The sequence below is a fragment of the Mixophyes fleayi genome, chromosome 3 (genome assembly GCF_038048845.1).
Source record: "Mixophyes fleayi isolate aMixFle1 chromosome 3, aMixFle1.hap1, whole genome shotgun sequence".
NCBI lineage: Eukaryota > Metazoa > Chordata > Amphibia > Anura > Limnodynastidae > Mixophyes > Mixophyes fleayi.
Window position 1 is genome coordinate 43,811,149 of NC_134404.1, and position 27,075 is coordinate 43,838,223.

General features: G+C 43.3%; 1 protein-coding gene across 1 annotated transcript in view; it reads left to right on the forward strand.

Annotated features, from left to right (window-relative positions):
- NBAS (NBAS subunit of NRZ tethering complex) overlaps positions 1–27,075 on the forward strand; it is a 477,499-nt gene that overhangs the window by 444,523 nt on the left and 5,901 nt on the right. The window contains exon 51 of the mRNA XM_075201412.1: positions 10,477–10,605. Within this exon, the coding sequence (XP_075057513.1) occupies positions 10,477–10,605 (129 nt within the window). The remainder of the gene's footprint in view (positions 1–10,476; positions 10,606–27,075) is intronic.

Sequence of the window (27,075 nt, forward strand, 5' to 3'; positions counted from 1 at the left end):
ATGAACGGCAGTGTCCATAGATCCAATACAGCACCGCCGCGGACGCTTCTTTGACAGCGCCGCGGCTGCTGTATAGTACAGTGCCGCTACGTGGGGCACTTCGTTAGCGGAGGGGAGGGGTTTCTGGAGACCCAGAAACCCCCCTTGCGTGCACCCCTGAAGTCCGACATAAAAATGACACGTTGGGTTTCACTATTTATCTATGATTAGCCAGCAGCTTCTCTTTGTGCATTAGGAGTTTTTGTCTTTATCTATTAACTTGTATTTATACCACTACTTGAATATTGCTTAAATTTTTCCTATCCTTTGAATTACCTTAAATAAAAAGCAGTTGAAACAGGAAGCAGTGTGTCCACGAGGCATGTAACCGGGTTTATGTAATGTATGTTGATAGAATATCCTGACACTACTTTGAACTAAAAAAAACAACGTCTCTCCATCCTACCATTGCTGCTCCTGTTGCCTATTATTTCAGTACAACTTCCCGTCTATGCAGCGCTCAATAATTTAAATTCACACCTGAAAGTTTTCTACTGAGGTAACTCTGCTCAAAGGTTTCCGTATTTATCATCGTATCTGCTTAGCCTTGTAAGTGCCCTTCATTAATAACCTATTTAAATGCAGGCTGTGCATGCAGAAAAAGCAAATGGAATTAATTAGATCCTTCAATGTGGACCTATTTTCAGATTTTCAAACTGGCAAATGAGCCAGTGAAGTGTTTCGGTTTTAAAATTCCTCTTTTTTTTTTTCTTTTCAGTCTATTGCACTTACTAGCTTTTGTTTCAAATATATAATGGAAAAAAGTTACATTATCTCCCAGAACTAGATCACCTTCTTTTGGTAATTGACAGCAAGTTATTGGTAAAACTTCTCTCTTTAACCTATTAAGATTATATAGTGGTCCTTTTTTGTACCACTAGAAAAGACGGGTGTGATTGTGTCAAAATATTAGGCAAATTAAGTTTTGCGGCCGTTGGAGAGATGTGAAGTGAAATACACAGAATTTGAAGGTAGATAAGAACCACTTGGCCAGGGCCTGATCAGCCAATAGGTTGACCAGGCTGCAGCCTGGGGCGCTGGAGCCAGGGGGGCGCAATGTCACTGAGATGGGTTTTTTTTTTCCCCCTAAATGTGGCAAGTGGAGTCATCGGGACCGCCACTGGTCTAAAGGAGCGGTCCCGACTGTCACTATCACATGACAGGCAGTCTGGCAGCGATCGCTGCTAGCTGCCTGTCAGTGTGGCCGCGGGCGCTTCTTACTCTGGTCACGTGAGATCAGGACTTCCACATCTCACGTGACCAGAGTAACAAGCGCCCGCGGCCACACAGACAGGCAGCTAGCAACGATCGCTGCCAGACTGCCTGTCATACACAGCGCTGAAGAGAGGACTCCACAGCAGGTAAGTCCGTTCTAATGTCTCGGGGGGAGGGGCGGCAGATGGGCAGGTGAGGTGGCTAAACGGGGCAGGTGAGGTGGCCGAAGGGGGCAGGTGAGGTGGCTGGAGGGGGGGGTGGGGGCGCTACGGCTGAAATAGCCTAGGGCAGCCGGAACCCTTAATCGGGCCCTGCACTTGGCCCATCTATTCTGACCATTTTTTAACCTTTGGTAACCACCAACCCTATTTGATCCTTATTTCTTGGTAAAGATGTATTTTTGTCTATCACAATCATGTTTAAATTGCTGTACTATATTAGTACAAACTTCCAGTTCCTGTCTTGCGTCTCCGATCAGCAGAATGATTTTCCACGTTGTGGGGGGTCATGTTGAGTTGTAGGAAAATTGCATTTTTGGCGTAAAATACGCTTTTTTACTTCTGTGCATGACCAGAATGATAAGAGAGTTAAGCGCTACGGAATATGTTGGCGCTATATAAATGATGATGATGATGAGAGTTGATCAAAATGAACACACTCAACCTCACTAGTGTGTTTCTCGGATCACTGAACTATACCTGCAGGGGTTAACATTTGGCAATCCACATCTGCCAATGGCTGACAGGGGGAGTGCCTGCAACACAGATATATTCCCTCACTGCCTTCTGGACTGCCTCTTCCCCTTCACAGAACAAAGGGAGACCAGTTGCAGATAAGGGTTTGTACCTTAACAGCCCTTAATGTTCCCAGGATCTTGCTTTTAATCCTCTATTACATTGCTCTATCCATCGACTTCACCCCCTCCTACTTCAATTTACTGCTCTCTCTATCCTCTTTTTTACCCTCAGAATTCCCCCCTCACCCCTTTCTGATTTTGCCTGTCCTTGTTTATATTCCCCCTTCTCCTTTTCCCTTGTCACATCCAAAAAGGGTTATTGACTCTCCTTGATTCACCCCTAGCCACAGGGCTGGGGCACAGATAGTCAGTTGGACCATGGTGAGGGCTCTGCATCTCCTTGCCTTTTTCATGAGCCTCTGGTAATTACCACGTGGCCTCGTCTAGTGGTCATCCACCTGACATTCAATGCAGTCATCCTCACACAGCAGGCCCTCCAGGGGACCCGTGGAGGTCCGTAGGACCGGTCAACATTCCATGCCCTTAACCAACCTCTCACAGTGGTCATTTCAATCACCTGTCTTTAGCAACGACTCGGACAACATCCAGTATGCTGATACCCAGGTAGGGCCTGAGGTAGTGAACCAGAGAACTAGGACGTGCCCATGAAATACACATACAGCCCCCTACCCCTTTGCCACATCACACAGTAGGTCGTGATAATCTGGCACCCTGCCCCCATCCCCCCCTTCCCTGACACCGGCTCACAGTATTAACAACTTCTTGCCGTAGTTCTGAGCCAGGTTCATGTTAGCGCCACCCCCCCCCCCCCCCCCCACGATCCCCACTTTTCATTGCCAGAAAGCCCATGTCATGTTTTGCGTACCAGATCATCCCCATGAGCTGGCGGCAACAAGGCGTGTTTCTGGCGATTTCATTTATCCGGTGAGTATGCTTTGTCTACCCGATTGTAAGCACATGACACTAGACAATCCATTGACAGCACAAGCAAGGACTTCTGTGACGGTGACCAGGGCCCTTGCAAGCTGCTTAAGTTGCTGCAGACTTACCTTCTAGGTAAGCAAGTACACGGACACCACAGGTCCCAGTAATCAAAAGTAGAGCGCACAGCAGCAAAGCAATGCGGTGTGAAAATACGGCACTGATGTGAGGCATTAGAAGTAGCACCAGAGATAACATTTGGAAAGGGGCATTCGTAGGTATGTTCGCTATCACAGACATTGCAAAAAAGAACTTGGTCGCAGAGGGGGCAAAATAAATGGCATTAGTGAGGAAACATATAGATCTTTCCCCAACTGCCTGAGTGGATAATGCGTCTTTGCAGCTGCATACATTGAGACTAGGCCCATAGAACACACGGATGTTTGGCATTACACCTAATAAACGATATGTTTGTCAATCATGATGTCATGATCTGGAGGGGCAATTTAGAACACATGGATGAGCACATAAGTCTTTCGCTGGGTTTCAGTGCTTTAAAACTTGGATAGACCTCATGGGTTCTAGTAGTCAAGCCCCTGTAACAGCGGGACCCAAGCGTTTTCCTGCGTCAAACAGGGTCACTGCGCCATTTCCCAGCAAAAACATCCTACGCATTTAATGTAAGCTCATGTTTGAGAGGATTGGTGTGTAAATATCACCACGCAGGTTACACATGCAGGGGCTCCCACCCAGCCACAGGTGTGGGTAGGGGACGAGGTGCTGCTGCTTTCAGCTCCTCGTCAAAGCCCCTTTGCCAATTAAAGTTCAAGCTTTTAGTAGATGGCTTTGCCTCTTTCCAGATCAAGAGGTTGCCACATTTTTAAAACAAGGTTTTCAGTAAGCTTTTAGAATATCCATTCAGAGGAATTTAAACTTTCCCATCCCTAGGAATTTAAAGTCAGCGGCCATTTTCCCAGAGATATTAGGTAAGAAGGTCTCGAAGGGAACACACTTAAACAGCATATTAGGCCCCTTTCTTCCCTCCCCTTACCAAAATTAGTGTTCTCCCCTGTAGGGATGGTACCCAATAAGGCAGTGGGCAAATTCCGTTTAATCCAACATCTCTCCTACCCGACCAGCAACTCGGACAATGACTCAATCAACTCACAACGTAGTTCAGTGAACTATCATTTGTTCGAGTTGGCGCTGACAATAGTTCAGGAATTTAGGATTGGCTCTTTGCTAGCTAAATTAGACATCGAATCGGTGTTCTGCTTACTGCTCCTTCACTCTAGCTGGCTCAGTTTCATGGGCTTTAGTTAGGAGGACGGTTTTTACATTGACCACTGCCTATCCAAGGGTTGTTCAATATCATGCTCATACTTTAAGAGGTTTAGTTTCTTCCTCTATTGGTGCATCCAAGCAGGTATCGGCCACCATAGGATATCCCATTTCATGGACGACTTTCAGTTTATAGGCAAGGCAGGGTAAACCCAATGCGCAGATACATTGGCAGCAGCCCAAGCATTATTTGTAGTATTAGGTGTGCCCATTGCGCACATCAAGATGGAAGGACCAACTTCCCAAATGTCCTACCTGGGTAAAGAGATTGACACCCTAGCAGGTTGCTGTCATCTCCCCTCAGAAAAAAAAAAGTTAGCTACTATAACGTATATTCAGGGTGCCTAATCTGTTCCCCTGCGAAAAGTGCAATCCATGCTAGGTCTATTCAGTTTTGCGTACCAGATCATCCCCATGAGTCGAGTTTTTTGTTGAAAACTACAACGGGTCTGACTAGACCCCATGCTGCGTTTCAATTATCATCAGAGATCACAGACAACTTACAAATATGGTGCCGTTTACTTAGTGACTTCAATGATTAACACATATGGCCCACCCCTCCTAGATCCAGTCATCAATTGAACTTACATACAGATGATATATTTCTCGCTTGGGTTTGGTGCATACCTTAATGGCGATTCCTGACACCAACCCGGCTTTGTGGCCAACCTTCAGTCCTTGACATGTTTACAGTAATAACTGCAATAGAGCTATGGGCAATAAAGTTAGTGGGCGGTACATTGTATTCTGTGTGACAGTCTGGGAGTCAATTGATCAAGAAACAGATCGCCCTTCTGCTACACATGATTTTGCGATGTCAACAGTTTGACATCGCCTTTTCCACACGCCATGTCTGTCCCTGGTGTAGAAAACAACATAGCGAACGCCTTATCACGCTTTCAATGGCATTGCTTTAGGACTCTCCATATACTAACCCGGTGGTTCCCAAACTGTGCGCCGCGGCTCCCAGGGGTGCCGCGGCACTGTCACTGGGGTGCCGCGGGCCAGCCATAAAAAAAAAAGGAGCACATAAACTTACCAATCCGCCGGGCGCCGGAACCCAGCAGCCTCCTCTCTCCCGCAGCTGTCACTGAATATCGACGTCAGTGACAGCTGCGGGAGAGAGGAGGCTGCTGGGTCCCGGCGCTCAGCGGATTGGTAAGTTTATGTGCTCCTTTCTTTTTTATATGGCTGGGAGAAGCGGAGGAGGACAGCGGGCAGCGGAGGAGGACAGCGGGAAGCAGAGAAGGACAGAGGACGCGGGAAGCAGAGGAGGACAGAGGGCAGCGGAGGAGGACAGCGGGCAGCGGAGGAGGACAACGGGCAGCAGAGGAGGACAGCGGGCAGCAGAGGAGGACAGCGGGCAGCAGAGGAGGACAGAGGGCAGCAGAAGAGGACAGAGGGCAGCAGAGGAGGGCAGCAGAGGAGGACAGCGGGCAGCAGAGAAGGACAGAGGACAGCGGGAAGCAGAGGAGGACATAGGGCAGCAGAGGAGGACAGAGGGCAGCAGAGGAGGACAGCGGGCAGCAGAAGGAGGACAGCGGGCAGCAGAAGGAGGACAGCGGGCAGCAGAAGGAGGACAGCGGGCAGCAGAAGGAGGACAGAGGGCAGCAGAGGAGGACAGAGGGCAGCAGAGTGACAGAGGGCTGCAGAGGGGGGCAGCGTGACAGAGGGCTGCAGAGGGGGCAGAGTGCCTGGGGGCAGAGGGGGCAGAGTGCCTGGATGCAGAGGGGGAAGTGTGACAGAGGGCAGAGGAGGGGGACAGTGTGACAGAGGGCAGAGGAGGGGGACAGAGGGCAGAGGAGGAGGACAGCGTGACAGAGGGCAGAGGAGGAGGACAGCGTGACAGAGGGCAGTGAGAGGGGGCAGAGTGACTGGATGCAGAGGGGGCAGTGTGTCTGGATGGAGAGGGGGCATTTTTGCATACAACTAAATAAGTATTTCTGTCCTGACCTAAATACTTATTACATTTTTTTGACCCAACTACTTCTAAAACAGGACTGCTCAGTAATTACTTTGGAGGGGTGCCTTGAAAAAATTTGGAGACTCTGAGGGTGCCGTGAACTGCAAAAGTTTGGGAACCACTGTACTAACCCCATGGGTACCCCTTGTCCCTCTTGTGTTTGGCAGATCACCAAGCCTGCATAATGGGACTTGTAGAATTGTCATTAGCTCAGTCCATAAGACAAGTTTATTGGGTGGCATGGCAACAATTCCTTACCTCTAGGGGATCACAAGACTCAGGTCAGAGCAATGCAATGCTGGCCTGTATGTGGTCACGATACCAGAAGGGTGCATCCAAGACAGCTATGTCTGCCATGCTAGCGGGCATATCTTTCATGACTCGCATGCATGGAGCAGCGGATTTGACTAAAACCTTCATCTTAAGAAAAGCTCTAAAAGGTTGGGAACGTTATATGCCAGCCTATAGGCGTCCCATATATCTGCAGTTGTTACGCCAGTTAGTTCGCACCGTATAATTTGTGACTGATAACCTGTACAAACGACTACTATTTCGCACCGTGTTTTCACTGACTTTCTTCGGCGCATTCAGGAATTCAGAGCTAGTGTCACAATCCAAGCGGAACACAGCCTCTGGCTCGCTAGCACGCCACATTATCATTCAAGATAATTGATTGGTATGTAAAATCTCCAAGTCTAAAACCGATCAGACACGTAGCGGATCCTAGATTCACATATCTTCTCACAACATCACTGACATTTGTCCGCTAGCATTAACAAGACAATTAAGAGTTTAGACTTGTGGCCAGCCCATTAGTTCTAGTTCATATTGACAGTTCACCGGTCACTCGTTATCAATTTAATATCCAATTAAACAGAACTTTAGATTTATCGGGTTTAGACCTGGCCCAGTATGGCACTCACTCCTCTCGGATTGGAGCATCCACGTCCGTGGCCTTAGCAGGCTTATCGATGGCAGCTATAATAACACTTGAAAGATGGAAATCAGCAACTTACAAAAAATATATTAGGCTGGACACTCGACTGCTTTTACCTTACCCCCTTCCTTTTCCTTCAGTCCTCCCCCCTCCTCCCCCCGCGGTGACCCAGGGCTTTGCTGCTTGTTGCTTTTAGTGAGGACGTGAAAGGATTTTTCCCTTTTTTTTCCCTGGATCAAGGCCTGATTAGCTACATGCCTCCAGCGTTTTGTTGGGTTTTTTACCATCACGTGGCCCCCCTCCCCCCTTTTCCACAGGGACTTGACTGACAGGTATGGTCCTGCTACGAGCCAGATTACGTTATAAGAGCTGACGTCAAGTCATATTGATTGCAATTACCGCAAAGCAGAAGAGATGCTTTCTGATCATAGGCCACTCCTGTGTGTTCTGGCCTGACCTCCTGCCCTGGCTTAACAACGTACTGGTTGTTAAATGGGGAGGCCTGGAAATCCTGATAATTCACGTGGGCGGTAATAATTTAGGGAAAGGCAAATTGCTGGATTAAATAATTAAGACCATTAGATTTAAATGGCTGACCCTGACCCTTGTCTGTTCCCCACCTCCCTTGGTGAATGGAGATTACCTTGAAGACCATGCTGAAGCTAGTCAAAAAGCTTAACCGCTCAGTAGAGAGAGTGACGCCTGCCATGGGAGGTTTTGTAATTGATCATCCGTATAACTGTAGATCAAACGCAACTTTTCTGTAAACATGGGGTACATGGGGAAATTGTATTTAACTGCATAGCATACTTTATGTACAAAAAATTAAACATACACTTTTTTAGATATTCAAGGTCAAAGGCCACATTATGTGACCTTGAAATGTAGAAGTCCATATTTTAATATAAAACTATTTTTTTATGAAAACTAAGGTCCTTCAGCTTCAAAACAAGACCAACATGAACATTTTACCACAATTAGAAGCAAAGTTATGATTCATTTCAGTAACCCTTGCAAGCAGTGGTAGTAGTATAAAGAGGAACACTTCAGAGATATACCTGATTGTGAGTGTTGGGGTTGTTATAAAGAGGATGTATGATTGTCTAAGTATCCATTTATAGCTATTAGGTTGCTGCTATCATTTATTACCACAAATGAGCACTGATAATATTTTCACAGCACCTGATTGTTCAAACCTTGTGGATTCATAGTTCAGAAATTTCCGTATGTACAATATGTTGATTTTTGGACCCACACTGTCAGCGTGAGTTCTGTTTTTGTCAGTTTCAGTAATTGGTGCCAGACCTATTGTCATTTAAGTGAGATCTGAGCATTGGAAATGAGAACAGGAAGGTGACAAGGGAGAACTGTGAGAGTTCAGCTAGGTGCATACATCATACTGTGTGCATATATAAATAAGTTTTTTTTCAACGTAGCACAGATCTCAGTTTTATGATTCTGGACATGTATTGATGGAGTTATGAATATAATTACACATTTGTGGATGTATTTTGCTCATATGGGAAAAATAGACACAAAGGGCCTCTTTAAAAGTGCTCATGCCTGGCTGGTCATACTGTAACAAGGAGAACCACTGCGGTGGTCCCCTTGCCATAATGTACATCAGCCCCAGTCTGGTGAGTCCATAAAACATGCAGCTCCCCCTATGTTATATCGGCCCTATGATGAATAACACTGGGGCTCATCCAGACCCCCTGGACTGTTGGGTCCAGGTTAAACATTAACTGCGTTTGTGGAACTGCAGGTCCCATTAACCGCTTGTGGATGCTGTTGTTTGCCTCTGATTGGCTGGAGAAGGAGAAAACCACTATTTGCTCTTTGCATATAAACCATTTGGGGATTGAGTGAATTTCATTGTATCCAGTGGTCGAGGTGAACATTTAGAAATGGCAATATGGAAGTTTAGATGTGGCAGTAGGAAAAATATCACCGTATACACCCCCACTTTGACCACTGATTGTATAGATAAGGTTCATTCATAGACCATTAGCAGTGTGTATGCGAATAGCCAATTAGGGCAGTTTTCAAGCCTTTGCAAGAGTGCATCTAGCCAATGGTAAAAGACAGTTAACTTAAGTTGATTGCATGGACCCTTTGGGTCTATTGCGTTTTGTTTATTGAAGAAGATGTAGCCTGAAACGTGGACTCATCCTTTAAATCTGCTTGTGGGTACTATATACTATGGGCTCTGTGTACTCTGTTTTTGGAGCAGTGCAGTACCATATGTAATAATGAGATCCTGATTGCAGTAATGCTCAGATGATGCAGGATTTTGTTGTGTGGCGAAGAAGCAGCGCAGCAGGCTGTATGATTAATATAATTACCATCTGTGGATGCCCTCTCCCTCTCGACTCTTCTGGTCACCAATTGGAGAATATGAATAATAATAATAGGTTACCAAGTATTGTGCAATGAAACAATAGCTTACTTTTCATTTGCATGTTAATATACTTTCCAATTTCAATCTTCTGCCTTCTTTTCCCACATACTTTCTGCAACTCATTAAATGAACTTTTGGAAAATAAGTGGGAGAACAGCAGCAGAACATTATCACACAGTTGAAATGTGTTGAAGGCCCTTTCATTTCTTAGTGAGCCCATCCTCACTGGAGAACATTTAAGAGAACCAGTATACAGGAAAGACATTCTCTTGCCCATAGCGACCAACCAGATTTAATCATTTTCCTAGTGCTTTAGAAAACGAAAGCAAGATTCTGATTGGTTGCCATGATTGAGAGAACATTTTTGTGCTTTCCCTGATCGTCTGTGTTTGTGGAAAATAACTGTTGTCATGAGCGCTCTATAGATGTGTTTAATACCCCCCAGAACCTTCACAAAATGAAATGGTGCTAGGAAGGTCACGGCTGTGTAATACACAATTGCTCTTACCAGGCATCAGGTAAAATGTTTCTTCATTTGTACTGTAAACCACTAACATAGGGACCCACGAAGGTCACCAAACACTCTTTCTACGTAAATTGTTAAGTTGTAGATTGTGTAGTGACCCGGCATAAGGTTTCCTGATCTCAAACAACCGTAATACTATTTTATTTTACTGTCCTGCGTTCTTTAGCAGATTGGTGTTTTATAGTTCCTTTAAGATTTAATATTTACATTTATTTTTACTATGAAAGAGAATCAAATAAAACAAATGATTTTACAAAAAAAAAAGGACCAAATAGTCACAATATAACATTGCAATGTATAATGTGTTCACTTTTCTCTTATAATCTACAGAATAACAAATATACTGTTATAAAGATTGCAATTGTCTCTCTTGCAGTGTGTAAAGGAGATCTGCTCGCTGTTGTTGGAGGAGGAGATGCTGCTGACATCACTGAAGTTATTTATTGACAGCGGTAACACCAATCTTCATTCAAAGGCACTGGAGCTATTAACTGCAGTTACCAAGGTATGGCATGCCAAACTGTACACATTGTAATGTGCTGCCTGTGCAGGTGCTTGTCCAGGCAGTGTATATCATTACATTACAGTTTTATAGTGACTCTTATGCCTCGTGCATTGCCTGCTTCCATAATGAAGGGGATACATATGCCTCAGTGTGCGTGTATGCCCCTGCAATCGTACTGGGATGTGGGCGTGTGTGTATATGTAAATGTGTGTGTGTATATGTATGTATGTATGTGTATATATATATATATATATATATTATACAGTGTATGTAATTATCATAAAATGTCTGTCTCCAGTGAGAGTGTGTATTAAATTACTTTTAGAGCAAAGTAGGTTGCAGTAATATATAGTACATAATATAAACAATAATGTTAAATAGTTTAATACACCGGTGATGCTAATATATGTAAAACCTGCTGTAAATAATATATCTATAAATTATGAGTTAGGATGCCATTGCTTATAATGGGCTAGTTCTGATACCTTAACTTCTGTTTTCCTTAGGAAAGCTTGTGTATTATGATAAACCACACAGCACCTGCTGTAATTATTATAGATTGGCCAGTATTGCAGCTTCGCAGCTCTGGGGTCATGGGTTACATTTTGACCTCGGCACTGCCTGTATGGTGTTCTCCCTGTGTTTCCGTGCCTGGTTGTGTGGGCTTCCCCTTGATGAATTTAGAATGTATTCTCCACAGTGTTCTCCCCAGAATATTTTGCCAGCCAGGTGGCATTAAGAAGTAGCTGGGTGGGGGCAGTTTTAATACTTGGCAATAATATTGAAATATGTTGGAGGTTATAGTCCACACCTGTCAGGACTGGTCAAACTGGTGGTCAGTGGTCTAACACACACTGCTGACTTCTAGTACTCACATAGAGCCTGTTATAATAGGAGAAACAATGGTTTATTCTATTATAATACGACTCTGATGGGCTCCAAGAGCCGGATGGCAAGTAAAACCAGCCGTGTGGAGCACCTGGGAAATTGGTGCTGGGGAGAACACTGCTCCACAGGGACTGATGGGAATTACTAACATAAAAACTCTCTGAAGTTCTGCATATGTGTAAAGATATCAGCCAGCATGGTCCTGTACCAGCCATTAGAGAGGCTCACATGGTCCTATACTAGCCATAGAAGAGGCCCACGTGGTCCTATACCAGCCATAGGAGAGGCCCACGTGGTCCTATACCAGCCATAGGAGAGGCTCACATGGTCCTATACCAGCCATAGGAGAGGCTCCCATGGTCCTATACCAGCCATTAGAGAGGCTCACATGGTCCTATACCAGCCAGTAGAGAGGCTCACATGGTCCTATACCAGCCAGTAGAGAGGCTCACATGGTCCTATACCAGCCAGTAAAGCGGGCTACATGGTTCTATACCAGCCAGTAAAGAGGGCTACATGGTTCTATACCAGCCAGTAGAGAAGCTCACGTGATCCTATACCAGCCAGTAGAGAGGCTCTCGTGATCCTATACCAGCCATTAGAGAGGCTCACATGGTCCTATACCAGCCATAGGAGAGGCTCACATGGTCCTATACCAGCCATAGGAGAGGCTCACATGGTCCTATACCAGCCAGTAGAGAGGCTCACATGGTCCTATACCAGCCAGTAGAGAGGCTCACATGGTCCTATACCAGCCAGTAAAGCGGGCTACATGGTTCTATACCAGCCAGTAAAGAGGGCTACATGGTTCTATACCAGCCAGTAGAGAAGCTCACGTGATCCTATACCAGGCAGTAGAGCAGCTCACGTGATCCTATACCAGCCATTAGAGAGGCTCTCGTGATCCTATACCAGCCATTAGAGAGGCTCACATGATCCGATACCAGCCATTAGAGAAGCTCACATGATCCGATACCAGCCATTAGAGAAGCTCACATGATCCGATACCAGCCATTAGAGAAGCTCACATGATCCTATACCAGCCATTAGAAAGGCTTACATGGTTCTATACCATCTAGTAGATCCTATACCAGCCATAGGAGAGGCCCACGTGGTCCTATACCAGCCTTAGGAGAGGCTCACATGGTCCTATACCAGCCATAGGAGAGGCTCACATGGTCCTATACCAGCCAGTAGAGAGGCTCACATGGTCCTATACCAGCCATTAGAGAGGCTCACATGGTCCTATACCAGCCAGTAGAGAGTCTCACATGGTCCTGTACCAGCCATTAGAGAGGCTCACATGGTCCTATACCAGCCATAGAAGAGGCCCACGTGGTCCTATACCAGCCATAGGAGAGGCTCACATGGTCCTATACCAGCCATAGGAGAGGCTCACATGGTCCTATAGCAGCCAGTAGAGAGGCTCACATGGTCCTATACCAGCCAGTAGAGAGGCGCGCATTGTCCTATACCAGCAAGTAAAGAGGGCTACATGGTCCTATACCAGCCAGTAGAGAAGCTCACGTGATCCTATACCAGCCATTAGAGAGGCTCTCGTGATCCTATACCAGCCATTAGAGAGGCTCTCGTGATCCGATACCAGCCATTAGAGAAGCTCACATGATCCTATACCAGCCATTAGAAAGGCTCACATGGTCCTATACCATCTAGTAGAGATGTCCACATGGTCCTATACTAGCCAGTAGGGAGTCTCACATGGTCCTATACCAGCCAGTAGAGATGTCCACATGATCCTATACCAGCCAGTAGAGAGGCTCACATGGTCCTATACCAGCCAGTAGAGATGTCCACATGATCCTATACCAGCCAGTAGAGAGGCTCACATGGTCCTATACCAGCCAGTAGAGATGTCCACATGATCCTATACCAGCCAGTAGGGAGTCTCACATGGTCCTATACCAGCCAGTAGAGATGTCCACATGATCCTATACCAGCCAGTAGAGAGGCTCACATGGTCCTATACCAGCCAGTAGAGAGACTCACATGATCCTATACCAGCAAGTAGAGATGTCCACATGATCCTATACCAGCCAGTAGAGATGTCCACATGATCCTATACCAGCCAGTAGAGATGTCCACATGATCCTATACCAGCCAGTAGAGATGTCCACATGATCCTATACCAGCCAGTAGAGATGTCCACATGATCCTATACCAGCCAGTAGGGAGTCTCACATGGTCCTATACCAGCCAGTAGAGATGTCCACATGATCCTATACCAGCCAGTAGAGAGGCTCACATGGTCCTATACCAGCCAGTAGAGATGTCCACATGATCCTATACCAGCCAGTAGAGAGGCTCACATGGTCCTATACCAGCCAGTAGAGAGACTCACATGATCCTATACCAGCAAGTAGAGATGTCCACATGATCCTATACCAGCCAGTAGAGATGTCCACATGATCCTATACCAGCCAGTAGAGATGTCCACATGATCCTATACCAGCCAGTAGAGATGTCCACATGATCCTATACCAGCCAGTAGAGATGTCCACATGATCCTATACCAGCCAGTAGGGAGTCTCACATGGTCCTATACCAGCCAGTAGAGATGTCCACATGATCCTATACCAGCCAGTAGAGAGGCTCACATGGTCCTATACCAGCCAGTAGAGAGACTCACATGATCCTATACCAGCAAGTAGAGAAGCTCACGTGATCCTATACCAGCCAGTAGAGAGACTCACATGATCCTATACCAGCAAGTAGAGATGTCCACATGATCCTATACCAGCCAGTAGAGATGTCCACATGATCCTATACCAGCCAGTAGAGATGTCCACATGATCCTATGCCAGCCAGTAGAGATGTCCACATGATCCTATACCAGCCAGTAGAGATGTCCACATGATCCTATACCAGCCAGTAGAGATGTCCACATGATCCTATACCAGCCAGTAGAGATGTCCACATGATCCTATACCAGCCAGTAGAGATGTCCACATGATCCTATACCAGCCAGTAGAGATGTCTCACATGGTCCTGTATCAGCCACTAGAGAGGCCCACTTGACCCCTATATGTCAGCCCAACAAAATGTCTATCTAATAATACATTGTACTCACTGGGGCTGGGAAACAGAGGATAAGGGGATACTTGCAGCGCAGGTAAATGTTATTATTGTTATTGTAATTTATTGATGTAACATGTAAAAAAATTTGGTTCGGACAGAACAACAGAGTCCCTTTTAGGGCAGTGGATATATTTTTTCCATTTGCCCTTGAAAGATGTGCATATTTAGTTGAAATGATTGCTTAATATTCTTCACTTTAGGTTTTCTTTCAATTTGTTGGAGATATGTAGGCGCTGACTATGACTCCTTCGCTTTCATTTACCATAATAAATCTGTGCATTCATGACACATTTGCAGTTTGATTGAAGACACCTGCAATTAAGTCTCTATTTAGCTCTCTGTGTTTGTCTCTTTTCACAATCAAACTGATGTGTTCTCTAAACAGGGACATCTGCCTATATTGTTCACTTATCAAAGGAAACTGTTATTCCTTATCCAAACTCAGAAGAAGGCTCCATAGAGTATATAGACAAGGTTTATCAGTAGTATATGTATATATATATATATATATATATATATATATATATATATATATATATATATATATACACAAGTTAACCCGTGCATGATACTCATGCATTCTAGTCAAATCAAACTACTTAAGGTGTTAAAAAGGTTCTTGTCATGCATTTGGGCCTAGCCCAGGCCTCCTCAGGGGAAGAGCGTTACTTCCAGACGCAAGCGCCCTTTTTTAACGTGGTTTTGTCCACATGTCACCACCTCATCATTTTTCTCCATCACCTCATCCTTCATCTCCATCGCCACATCCTTCATCAAGCGACTTAAGGTGTTAAAAACTCCCCACTGTCACCCCCGACAACCACCAACCACTCCCAACTGTCACTTCTCCTTCAAGAAATATATAGGTCAGTGTATAACTCTGCCCAGCAGGTGGCGCTGCAGCTTGTTTTTTTTTTTTCACACACGCCACTAGGCATTTATATAGTAGATATATATATATATATACTCACATACACGTGGTGTTCAGGGCTGTATTAATAAAACCTTATTGTGTAACCTAAGATCCACAATACGAAAGGGATACTGGCATCTACTTTGTCCTAATCATTTCCCTAATGCTGAATTTGGAATAATAGTGAAATCAAAAACAGCGCTTCACTTTTAGCAGCTGCCCACTGGAATTCAATGGGAATATACACCAATCCCCCCAAAAAGAATCATACAGAATATTATGAAATCCTACAGGTGCTATTAAATATTCTCTATAAGATCAGATTGTGAAAAATAGGGAAATACTTTTATTTTATGATGATAATCCTCCAATTCTTATTTCTCACAGAATGTTCATGCGACCATAAAACAAAGGAGAAAGAAAACAAAATAGTGCAATACAGTAGATATAAATGTACATAAACAATTCCACTGTATTCTTAATTGTTGGAAGAAAATATCTTCTTTTAAATGCAGATACCCCCTTTGGTGGGGTACTCACAAGAAGTAGAAGAAATATAGGCACATCAGATCCTTGCTTTTTCCATTCTTTTCATAGGGTCTTCATCCATGTGTCAAATATATTTTCTCCATATACCATGTATATTTCACAAACAAATAAAACATGAAATATATCTAGTGTGATATTGCTTTCATAAAATATATTAATACAATCACAACGATATAAAATATAAAATCAAACAAGGAGTAAAACAGAGTTCATATACTCCTACCAGATAAATAGTGTTCAGGCAGTTGGTATTTTTCCACATAACTCCGGAATGATCACAATTTAGAAAGGCCAGAAAACAAACATCCATTAAGTGGAGGAGATATAATGGTAAAGAATCAGTTAACATGCTCCAACATGTTTCGACCGTTACTGGTCTTTCTCAAGGGCATGATCGCTAGGGCAGTAGAAGAAGTGAAAATTTAGAAGTGGCAGTATGGAGAATATAAGTGAATGGATATTTTTACAATTAAAGCAGTAGGAGAGGTGGCAGTATGGCATACTATCGTATACACGATCACTTCGACCAATGAGTTAGAGAATGTGAATTTAAACAAAACAGCGTACATCACCTAACCCTAAAATAGACCAATTCCTATCTTAAAATCCATCTTATTCTTTAAATCTATTGTAGTGTAATCATTGTAAAGATACTGTAGCCCATGCATTGTTCAATACATATGTCCCAACTGACCCAATTTTAGGCAGGACATTTCTGATTTAAAGACCTCAAAAAGGGACAGGGCTTACACGAAATCAATTGGATTTTTACCCCAAAGTGATTGGATGAGGGCAGGAATTGGTCAGGGTGGAGCTTATTTTGCCCCAATTAAGCAAGGCTAAATGTTGGGAGGGTGTGTTCATTGTGGCCCATGCATTGTTTTCTGACGATTATTTACTGTAATGTGCTGTTGTCACTCACCGGACTATTAGTGCCTCTAGTTTTAGACATGGGTCTCTCTCTCTTGCGGCGCCTGTCTTGCGCCGCGGCCGTCCGCCATCTTGACCAAAGGATTGCGCATGTGCAAGACCCACGGACTGTTAAACCTTGTTCCTAGTCTCATTGGATAATTAATCACCTCTCACTATTTAAGGCACCTGTTGCCCTATTACCTTTGCCTGTTCTTGGTCCTCATTCCATTGAGACACCGAGGAGTTTCCTGCTCCTGCTTGTGCTATCTGTTTGCTGTGGACGCTACCTGCACCTGGACAAGTTCTTCTCTCCACATCAGTGGTAATACCTTCTAGCCGCAGACCGCTCCATGCTACATTGTATCTTACCTGCGCCTGGACAAGTCTTCTCTCCACATCAGTGGTAATACCTGCCAGCCGCAGACCGCTCCATGCTACATTGTATATTACCTGCGTCTGGACAAGTCTTCTCTCCACATCAGTGGTAATACCTGCCAGCCGCAGGCCGCTCCATGCTACCTTGTATCGTATCTGCACCTGGACAAGTCTTCTCTCCACATCAGTGGTAATACCTGCCAGCCGCAGACCGCTCCATGCTACATTGTATATTACCTGCGTCTGGACAAGTCTTCTCTACACATCAGTGGTAATACCTGCCAGCCGCAGACCGCTCCATGCTACATTGTATCTTACCTGCGCCTGGACAAGTCTTCTCTACACATCAGTGATAAAACCTGCCAGCCGCAGACTGCTCCATGCTACATTGTATCTTACATGCTCCTGGACAAGTCTTCTCTCCACATCAGTGGTAATACCTGCCAGCCGCAGACCGCTCCATGCTACCTTGTATCTTACCTGCGCCTGGACAAGTCTTCTCTCCACATCAGTGGTAATACCTGCCAGCCGCAGACCGCTCCATGCTACATTGTATATTACCTGCGTCTGGACAAGTCTTCTCTCCACATCAGTGGTAATACCTGCCAGCCACAGGCCGCTCCATGCTACCTTGTATCGTATCTGCACCTGGACAAGTCTTCTCTCCACATCAGTGGTAATACCTGCCAGCCGCAGACCGCTCCATGCTACATTGTATCGTATCTGCACCTGGACAAGTCTTCTCTCCACATCAGTGGTAATACCTGCCAGCCGCAGACCGCTCCATGCTACATTGTATCTTACCTGCGCCTGGACAAGTCTTCTCTACACATCAGTGATAAAACCTGCCAGCCGCAGACTGCTCCATGCTACATTGTATCTTACCTGCTCCTGGACAAGTCTTCTCTCCACATCAGTGGTAATACCTGCCAACCGCAGACCGCTTCAGGCTACCTTGTACTCTACCTATCTCTGGACAAATCTTTGCCCAGCGGGTGACTGGTCCCCCACACTTGTCCTTTGGACCCAAAAGTAGGCAGGTATGGTCTAGGTGTAATTCTGTCTCTAGTTGCTCATTGTCTCTTGAATCTGCAGCACATTATAAAGTGCTGTATAAAGTGATCCCGGGCTTTGAGATGTGTCTTTTTTATTTGTCATTTGAAAGCCATAGCTTTAGTTAATGTCGCACAGGGCCCAGATTCTGAGCATCTGTTGTGAATCCACTGGCATTTATTGTTCTTACTGATATACGGTGTGCCTGTGTCTAGAGTCCCCTCTTACTTATCCTGTGCTTAGGTCGTGTTTTACACATCCACATGCTGAAACTGATAATATGAAATGAAATATAGACCTCTGGTCCCGGAATGAAAGACGTCTGCTCATATCGTGTGTCCTATTCTACTCTTGTTGTATCATGTTGCCAAACTCCTATCTTGCTCTGTATTTTATTTTTCAAGTTATTAGCACAGTGTCTACATTGACTCCTCTATGCCGTATAAAGGGCAGTTACTGTGCACAAGTATAAAACTGAGCTGCATTAATGATTCTATTTATAGAACACCAACATCTGCAGCAGTTTCCAATCAGGTAGAACACGTTGAACATATCGTGATATACATACAGTAACAACAGTGAAACAGAATTTCCTAACATACATGTGGTAAATGGAAGTATAGGAACAGGCCAAATTTGTGGAAAACGTTTACACTAATTGGCCAGGTTAACATATATAGTAATATATACGGTAGTAACATGCCCTGTTTTTAATACAGAGTACAGTTTAGAGTACATTGTTGTAGTCAATGGTGTAAGGTCAGAGGAAGGGCTGGTAACCAGTGAACTTCTTCAGGGATCTGTCCTTGGTCCTGTTTTGCTTAATGATTAGTGATTCTGCTTTTCATCTCTGGGAAAATATATTTTTGTTTTACAGATGATAGAGAGATTTGTAACAGGGTTGATACCTTGTTAAATTAAATCAAGGAATGAACTAAAGTGTGGAATCTTAAATTGAATATATCATATTGTCAAATAATTAATACTGGAAATAAAAATCAGAAAGTAAAATACAAATGAGTGGTGATGTAGTGTCAGCAACAGCAGAGGTAAGCCATTTATGCAAAGAAAAACAAAAAAGGTGTCTCCAGCGCAAAACCTCAAAATGTACAGAATATGACAGCAGCCACCTATATAAATACTCTGATCCACCAATGAGTTAAAATCTAAATGCTACAAAGAAACATATATATATATATATATATATTATATACACAAGTTAACCCGTGCATGATACTCATGCATTCTAGTCAAATCAAGCTACTTGAGGTGTTAAAAAGGTTCTTGTCATGCATTTGGGCCTAGCCCAGGCCTCCTCAGGGGAAGAGCGTTACTTCCCGCGCCCTTTTTTAACGTGGTTTTGTCCACATGTCACCACCTCATCATTTTTCTCCATCACCTTATCCCTCATCTTCATCGCCACATCCTTCATCAAGCTGCTAAAGATGTTAAAAACTCCCCACTGTCACCCCCGGCAACCACCAACCACTCCCAACTGTCACTTCTCCTTCAAGAAATATATAGGTCAGTGTATAACTCTGCCCAGCAGGTGGCGCTGCAGCTTGTTTTTTTTTTCACACACGCCACTAGGCATTTATATAGTAGATAGATATATATATATATATATATATATATATAGGCACGGTGCTAATATAAATAATACTTACAATATTACATCAATATCTAATGATGCATATATAGTCTCTATCAGATCTCACTGAAGTATAGTTTCTTCAATCGCTTCAAACCATAACAGACGACCGTCCAATAGTCAAAACATGGACATAAACTGATGGTGATGAGTATTTGTCAGTCTAGAGCCATTATAGTTGATTACGTAGGGTCATTCTTTATTTCTCATGTATTCCTGTGATGTTATCTGTAGGGGGAGAAAAAAATCACAGAGAAAACATCATAGTGTAGACTGTTATAAATACAACGTGTGTTTGTAATACTCGTGATTCTTAACATCAGCTCCTCACGTCTCCAAGTGATAGTTCTCAAAATTTCCAAAATCCCCCTTAAGGGCTGCACACTTACAAGAGTTATCTCTGATCATAAGCCTGTAGTATGGAACGTATAGTGTGTCGTGGAACTCCTCCTTCTTATTGCACTAGGTTGTCTCCCATCCAGGAAACTACCCAGCCAAACTCTGCTTAGCTTCCAAGATTGAACAAGACTACGATGTGGGACGCCTCCTTCTTTTTGCACTTCAATGGTTAACAAGGGTCCGTATGCATGTATATGTGAGAAAACAATAAGCACTCATAGTGCATTATTTTTTAACTAAAAAAAAAATAATAATTTATGTCCAGATATCCAACATCTCACAATAAAAACAGAGAACATATAAAAAATGCACAAGTACAAAAATGCATAAAGACTTCAACGAAAAATATCAGCACGTCACGTCCAAGTTGGACTCTTACCATAAGGCTGATGGTATACAGCATGTAAACAATGAGTGAAGAGCCGGCTTTCTCCACTGACGTCTACCTCCGGAAAAGAGCTGTACCGGACTGAGTATGTACCCCAACAGCCAACGCGTTTCAGTCATTAAGATCTTTATCAAGGCTAACCTTGATAGCCATAAGTCATTTATAGTTTGAGATGATATAAAGGTAAGCAAGCAGTAAAGGGAAGCAGTGAGAAAAGCCAATGGACTCCTTGGTTGTATGGGAAGAGGGATTGGTAGCAGGAAGATGGAGATCATATTACCAGTTTATAAGACATTGGGAAGACCTCACCTTGAGTACTGTGTATAGTACCAGATGCTCTGTCTCCAATTAGGCAACGATAACATAAAACAGTTAGCAAATTGCTATTGATGTATGGGCTGCATAACTAAACTTCAGGATAGGCATCAAGAGCTGAACTTGTCCAGCCGAGATGAGAGAAGGCATAGGGGTGACATTACAATATATCGGTAACGAGTTACCCTACTGCTTCTCACCTGTGCAGTGGAACCGACAACCCAGACTCGACCTCCTAAGTTCCTCTAATAAAAATGGACCAGGGGCAGAGCTTATTTTGTCCTGTTTCCGTTCAGAGGTATGCTTTTTGTTGGGACAATGATGCATGCTGTAATCCCTTCTGTCAGTCCCTTATTTGGAAGATGACATCGTACTCCTGCCTCAGTGATGTCACTCATGTTTTCATAGGCTGCAACCTTATGAGTATATGGTCCAGTCCACTAGTTCCTGGTGATTTAATACAGTGTATCCTTCTGGTTGTTGGTTCAGCCCACGGAATGGTGTGTGTATAGGTAATAGGTAACTGTAAAGACTGGTGTTTTCCTAAGTGGTCTATTTACAAAGGGACAAAACGTTACAGAAATTTATCTTAACGGAATAGTCAGAGTCAATTCTTGTTTGTATTAAGCAGAAAAAGAGCAAATAGCATCAGGCAGAAGGAAATCATAGACTATTGATTTATTCAGGTTGTGCTAGTGCAGCTCCCACCATCGCTGTGTGTAAAATACCGTGCCGCTTGCTGATACCATGTATTATTTAGCCATTTGTTAGGGGCTGCTGACAGCTTTATGGATGTCTATAGTTAAAAAGGATGGTGTGGAATTGCTGATACTGAGAATTGTGCCTCTTCTCTCGTTCCAACAAAAATGGTTCGCGAGGCTCTCTGGGATATTAATGCACTTTTCATGTGAATAGGCTGGCACACATAGACACTCAGATAGTCTTTTGTTTTCTCCCAGCCTCACAATGGCCGTAGATATTATTCCTCTCTGATTGTAGAACCCTTTAGTAAAATGGTGAATAGTTACAGGGAAATGAACACTGGGTCTCTGCATCTGTATTCAGGCGATAACGGGGACTTTCTGCAAATGCTGCATAATTAGCTTGTATTGCATCCTGTGTACCCCATATTTATACCCAGCCAGTAGCACAATGACACATACATTGTTTCATAGTCCTTCCCTTTATGGTGATGTGTGGCCATGAAATCTTCACCTGATCTTCATCCATTTGCAGTGTCCGCAGGCAGACTACATATTCCCATATTCCCTATAATATTTGTGTCCATACACAGCAAGTACATTTCATTATTCAAATAAAAATTAGACAGAGGCAACCTTGGGGGGTGTGGCAATGCAGAACATGTCATCATGGCCCGCTTTATTGCACCAAATTGCGACACTTCCGAAGGACAGGGCGTCCACTTCCGAAGAAAGTAGTGTTGTATCCAACAGGGTGGCAAAATCTACAAGGGGTTCAGGAGAACTTCCTGAAATTTGGGAGACTCCTGGACATTCCTGGAGAGTGGCCAAGTGTGACATGGGTGACGACTTCACTTTGAATGTATTTAAATTGCACCGCAGGGGCTAACTGCCAAGGGCGGGAAGGTCTAAAAAGTAAACAAGTGTGACCTACGCACCGTGGGGGGCAGTTAGCTGAGGCATTAGTAGGCTGAATAATGGCTCCGTTTTCAAAATGGCCGCCACCATTGTGTGTAACTTTCTGAACAACAGGCTGCTAAATTACAGACAGACATTTTCATACATCTCCTATGTTCATTGTAAATGCAGCCCATGGGATTGTGAAGTTGCATGGATATTATATGTCTAGCTCCTATTGCTAACGTCTGACAGATCTGCGTGTATTTTTATCTAATAGCGAGTGTTCCTCCGCTGCTTTGTAATATTTCACAGTCTGACAGGTCTTTATTCCTGTTGCTGAATTCTCTTCGCTCTCATTCCCTTTGTTAGAAATGTATTAATAATTAAACATTCTTGCAAATACCAATGCAGTTCATGTCTCTTAGAAATGGAACTACCCCAGATATTATATTGTATATTTTATACTGAGAGGCTTTACAAGAAAAAGCAACAACAACAATCCAGGGAAGGGCTACTAACATGGTGTATGAGCTGCATACAAAGGGGCTGTTTCTAAGTAAAAAAAAAAAAATGTAAAGATTGGTTGGTTTTTTTTTAAATAAAAAAATAATACATTTTAAAACTATCGATCATTGAAAAAATGCTTTATTTAAATAATAAAGCATTGTTTCATTCATTTTCCTCTGTTATCACCGTGGTGATAGAACGATACAGAACACGGACCACGAATCCTTTAATCTGGCGAGACCCAGCTATCACCAATGGTGACCACTTCATCTATAGGGAGAAGCCTCATCAACAGCGAATAAACAACCACCATATGATAAATATGTCCTCAGGGTCAGAGGTCATAGAATATAGACATTCAAGTTTAGCTAAAGTATTAATAGAGTGCAGGGGGGAAATTATTTTAAAATACGGATTTCTAGAACAACATGGGACACTTAAATTGGAGAATGGAAGACTTAAAGGTACCACAATGACAAACTCTTACAAAAAGGATGATAGATCTATTGAGCAGTTTCCCAGCAGTTATGGTGAGGGCTACACTAAAAGTGTAAAATAATGCATTGGCCAATATATAACTATGGTTAAGAAATGATTAAGAAGAACAACACAAACTCCCATCCTTAAACAATAAAACACCAACTACATATTGCTATCAAAAAAATAAAACAAAACCTCCATCAGTATTAACAACCCTCAATATGCATATTCATTACATTTCACAAAAGATCAATGTTCTAAAGACTTAGGGCACACAGATAAATATGTTCAAGATTCACTTAAAAGTATGATGTCTTTTATATCGAAAACATGCTCAAATGATTGGATCCTTTTATCCCACGAAGTTCTACTATCAAGCGTATGGATCCAACCGGCCTCCTTCTTTAATAGAATCTGTCCCCTATTCCGACCTCTCAACCGAGGGGGCACCAATCTATAATCGTGCATCTGAGTCTTGTAATTTAATGTTCCTTAGTAATAAAATGTTTGGCCACAGGCTTATCAGTTGCTCCAGTGGTGTAGGCTAAGTGGATGGAGGTTCTGTTATTTGCTACCTTTCCTGGAAAGGTTCTTCTTGGGCACATCCGAATATAAATAATATGATTCCATAGTAGAGGTCAATCTATGTTGAATGGTCAGTTTCTTGCCATTATGTAGATGTGAAAGGTTGCCTCTGGTAAGCTTTGATCTACAGCCTGTACAACAAGTGCATCTATAACAGTCTGGTACTTAGCCTGTCCAAACTCCTTTAATATTGGGGTATAGTAGAAGCTCTTTAAGGTTAGGTCCCCTACGATAGCTTAGTGAGAGGTGTTTCCCATCCATGTTTCTAAACGCCTTGTCAGTAGTGACCATGGGCCAATGTTTATTAATGGTTCTTTTAACTCTCCTGGTGTGGCACCGCTGACTTGCCCTGGTGTGGCACCGCTCTATATTTGTTCTGGAATGACCTTGTTCCAAGAATCTCATGGTAGTTTCCTCTAATTGCTTTTCAGCCATTTTTTTTTTCTTGGAGTTGCTTCTTAGTTCTCAAACAAACTGAGAGACAGGTAAAAAGGTTCTGATTGTCAGAAAGACAATCGGAGCCTTTCAAACCCATCAAAGGCCCACCCTGAACATCGGATACTCTATTCCTGTAAGCTGTGTGTGTGTATATGTATGTGTAGTTCATTTATTTAGTGCTACAAGATTACAATAAGCACAGAAGAAACTGTATGTACCTATTCCACCTTACGTTGCCAATGCTGGCTGGTGTTCCACATTATCTCTGGATATTCACCAGTTATCTTGTACCTGAAACATAGATAATGATTATCAGTAATCCTCACCGTACCATCTTAGATCAGTAAAAGGAAGTTTTACCTCTACTTGTTTTACATTGTAACACATAAACCTTAGAAGAATCATTCACTTGCATGAGGCAAAGGGTTTATGCTGATTATAATTCATTTGACACTGTTCCACCAGAACAATTCATCTTATTTGTAGGAAATAAAGACATGGTTCAAAGGCTAATGCGTCAGTGCTACATATATCCTCATTAACCTTTTTACTGTGCAAGATTGTAGATATGAAGAAAAGTCAGCTGCATAAGCTATTCCCGTTAGAGTGTCAGCACTTTGCAGTAGATGTTTACTTGTTTTCAGTTTTAATATTCTTCCACATATCTTATGCTTTAACAGATGAAATATTAATAGAATTAATGTGTTAACTGTTCCACAATATATTTCCTTCATTCCATGTTGGGTTATGGTATTTGTACACATTGTGACAGTGAAATTTGACCTTAAGTGTTCCCAGTACAACCCCAAACATAAAATGAAGTCACTATCGTCATCCCAGCTCTAGTCTAGACTATAAATTCTGCTAAGTGCATATTCGCACATATGTTACGGACTAGTGACACAAAGGCAGAAGTCCAATATTGTGTCTCCGGATCTTCGCACCTCTTAGAAATAGCCTGTTCTGCCGCTGAACTTTTGATTTTCCTAAAATATTGCTTCAATTTCGCTCATCTATAATAGTGCACTATGCTGCAGGGAGGCTTTGAGAACACACTATTACCATTCTGAACTTAAACATTGTTCTCCAACACCAGTGTGTACAGGGCCTTAGTCTGTTCAAAAGAGGGAATACCAGGCACTGTCATTTTCAAACACAGACTGCAGTCCATTTCTGTCTGAAATCACTTAACCTACCAGTATGCTCTTGGACTGTAGAAGGGAACTGGAGCACCCGTAAGAAACCCACACAGACACGTGGAGAACATACAAACTCCACACAGATATGGCCCTGGTCGAAATCAAATTCACGACGTCAGCGCTGTCAGGCAGCAATGCTAAGTACTCTGCCACTGTGATCAGCATTTTTAAGCAAAGCAAGGATAATATTAATCAAGAAAAATATATAACACAGGCAGCTCTCCTGACACCCACAATTAAACTGAGCTCCTAAACAGTTTGCTTCAGTTATTACTTAGAACTTGTGGCTGGATCACAAAGAAATCATTTATTGTAGAAATGTATTTGAATTAGTGGCGCAGTGCATCAATTTATATCATTGCAAATACTGTATATTAGAAATGTACTGATTTCTGAGGTATTGATTTCTGATGCAATTGGCAATTGTTTAAGGGAATCTGTTTAACTTTGAGAGGAAAGCACAGCAGGGGGCCATTACCTTTCTTTCCTGTGTGGCCCTTTGCAGGGCCGTAACTAGGGCTGTGCGACAGGGGCGACCGCCCAGGGCGCAGCGCTGAAGGGGGGCGCAATTTAGGAATATTTTAGGTTAATTTGGTTAAAATTGAGGGCTAGGGGGGCGGCATTTGTCTTTCTCGCCCAGGGCGCTAGAATTCTAAGTTACGGCTCTGGCCCTTTGTCCTTTGTGTTAGAACCTGTCTGAACAATGTAAACAGCAAAGTGATTTGGGAACCCACAGATTGATGTCAATTTTGTTAAAGCAAAATATCACATCCTAATGTTAAACTATCTGATCTAAAATCTCAGACGTTTTGGTACCAGCTAGGATCAGTGGGCTGGGTTACTCCCTGCCGAGGTATCAGAATCTGTATAAAAAGAGCTCTGTTTTTCCATGTAATGTAGTATTCCATCTGCAACTTCTGGAAAGATCGCAATATCCATAAACTGTCCTTATTAGGACTACGTGAGCTAATAAAACATCACTGCTTCAAGATCCTGCTTTGATGCTTACTTATCTGCTGTTATTCCTGTGACCTACAGATTATACCAACTTAATCCATTATACGGCTGTTCTGAGGTTGGGACCCAACATCTAGTACCAACGCTTTGCCTGCTACCCTGCA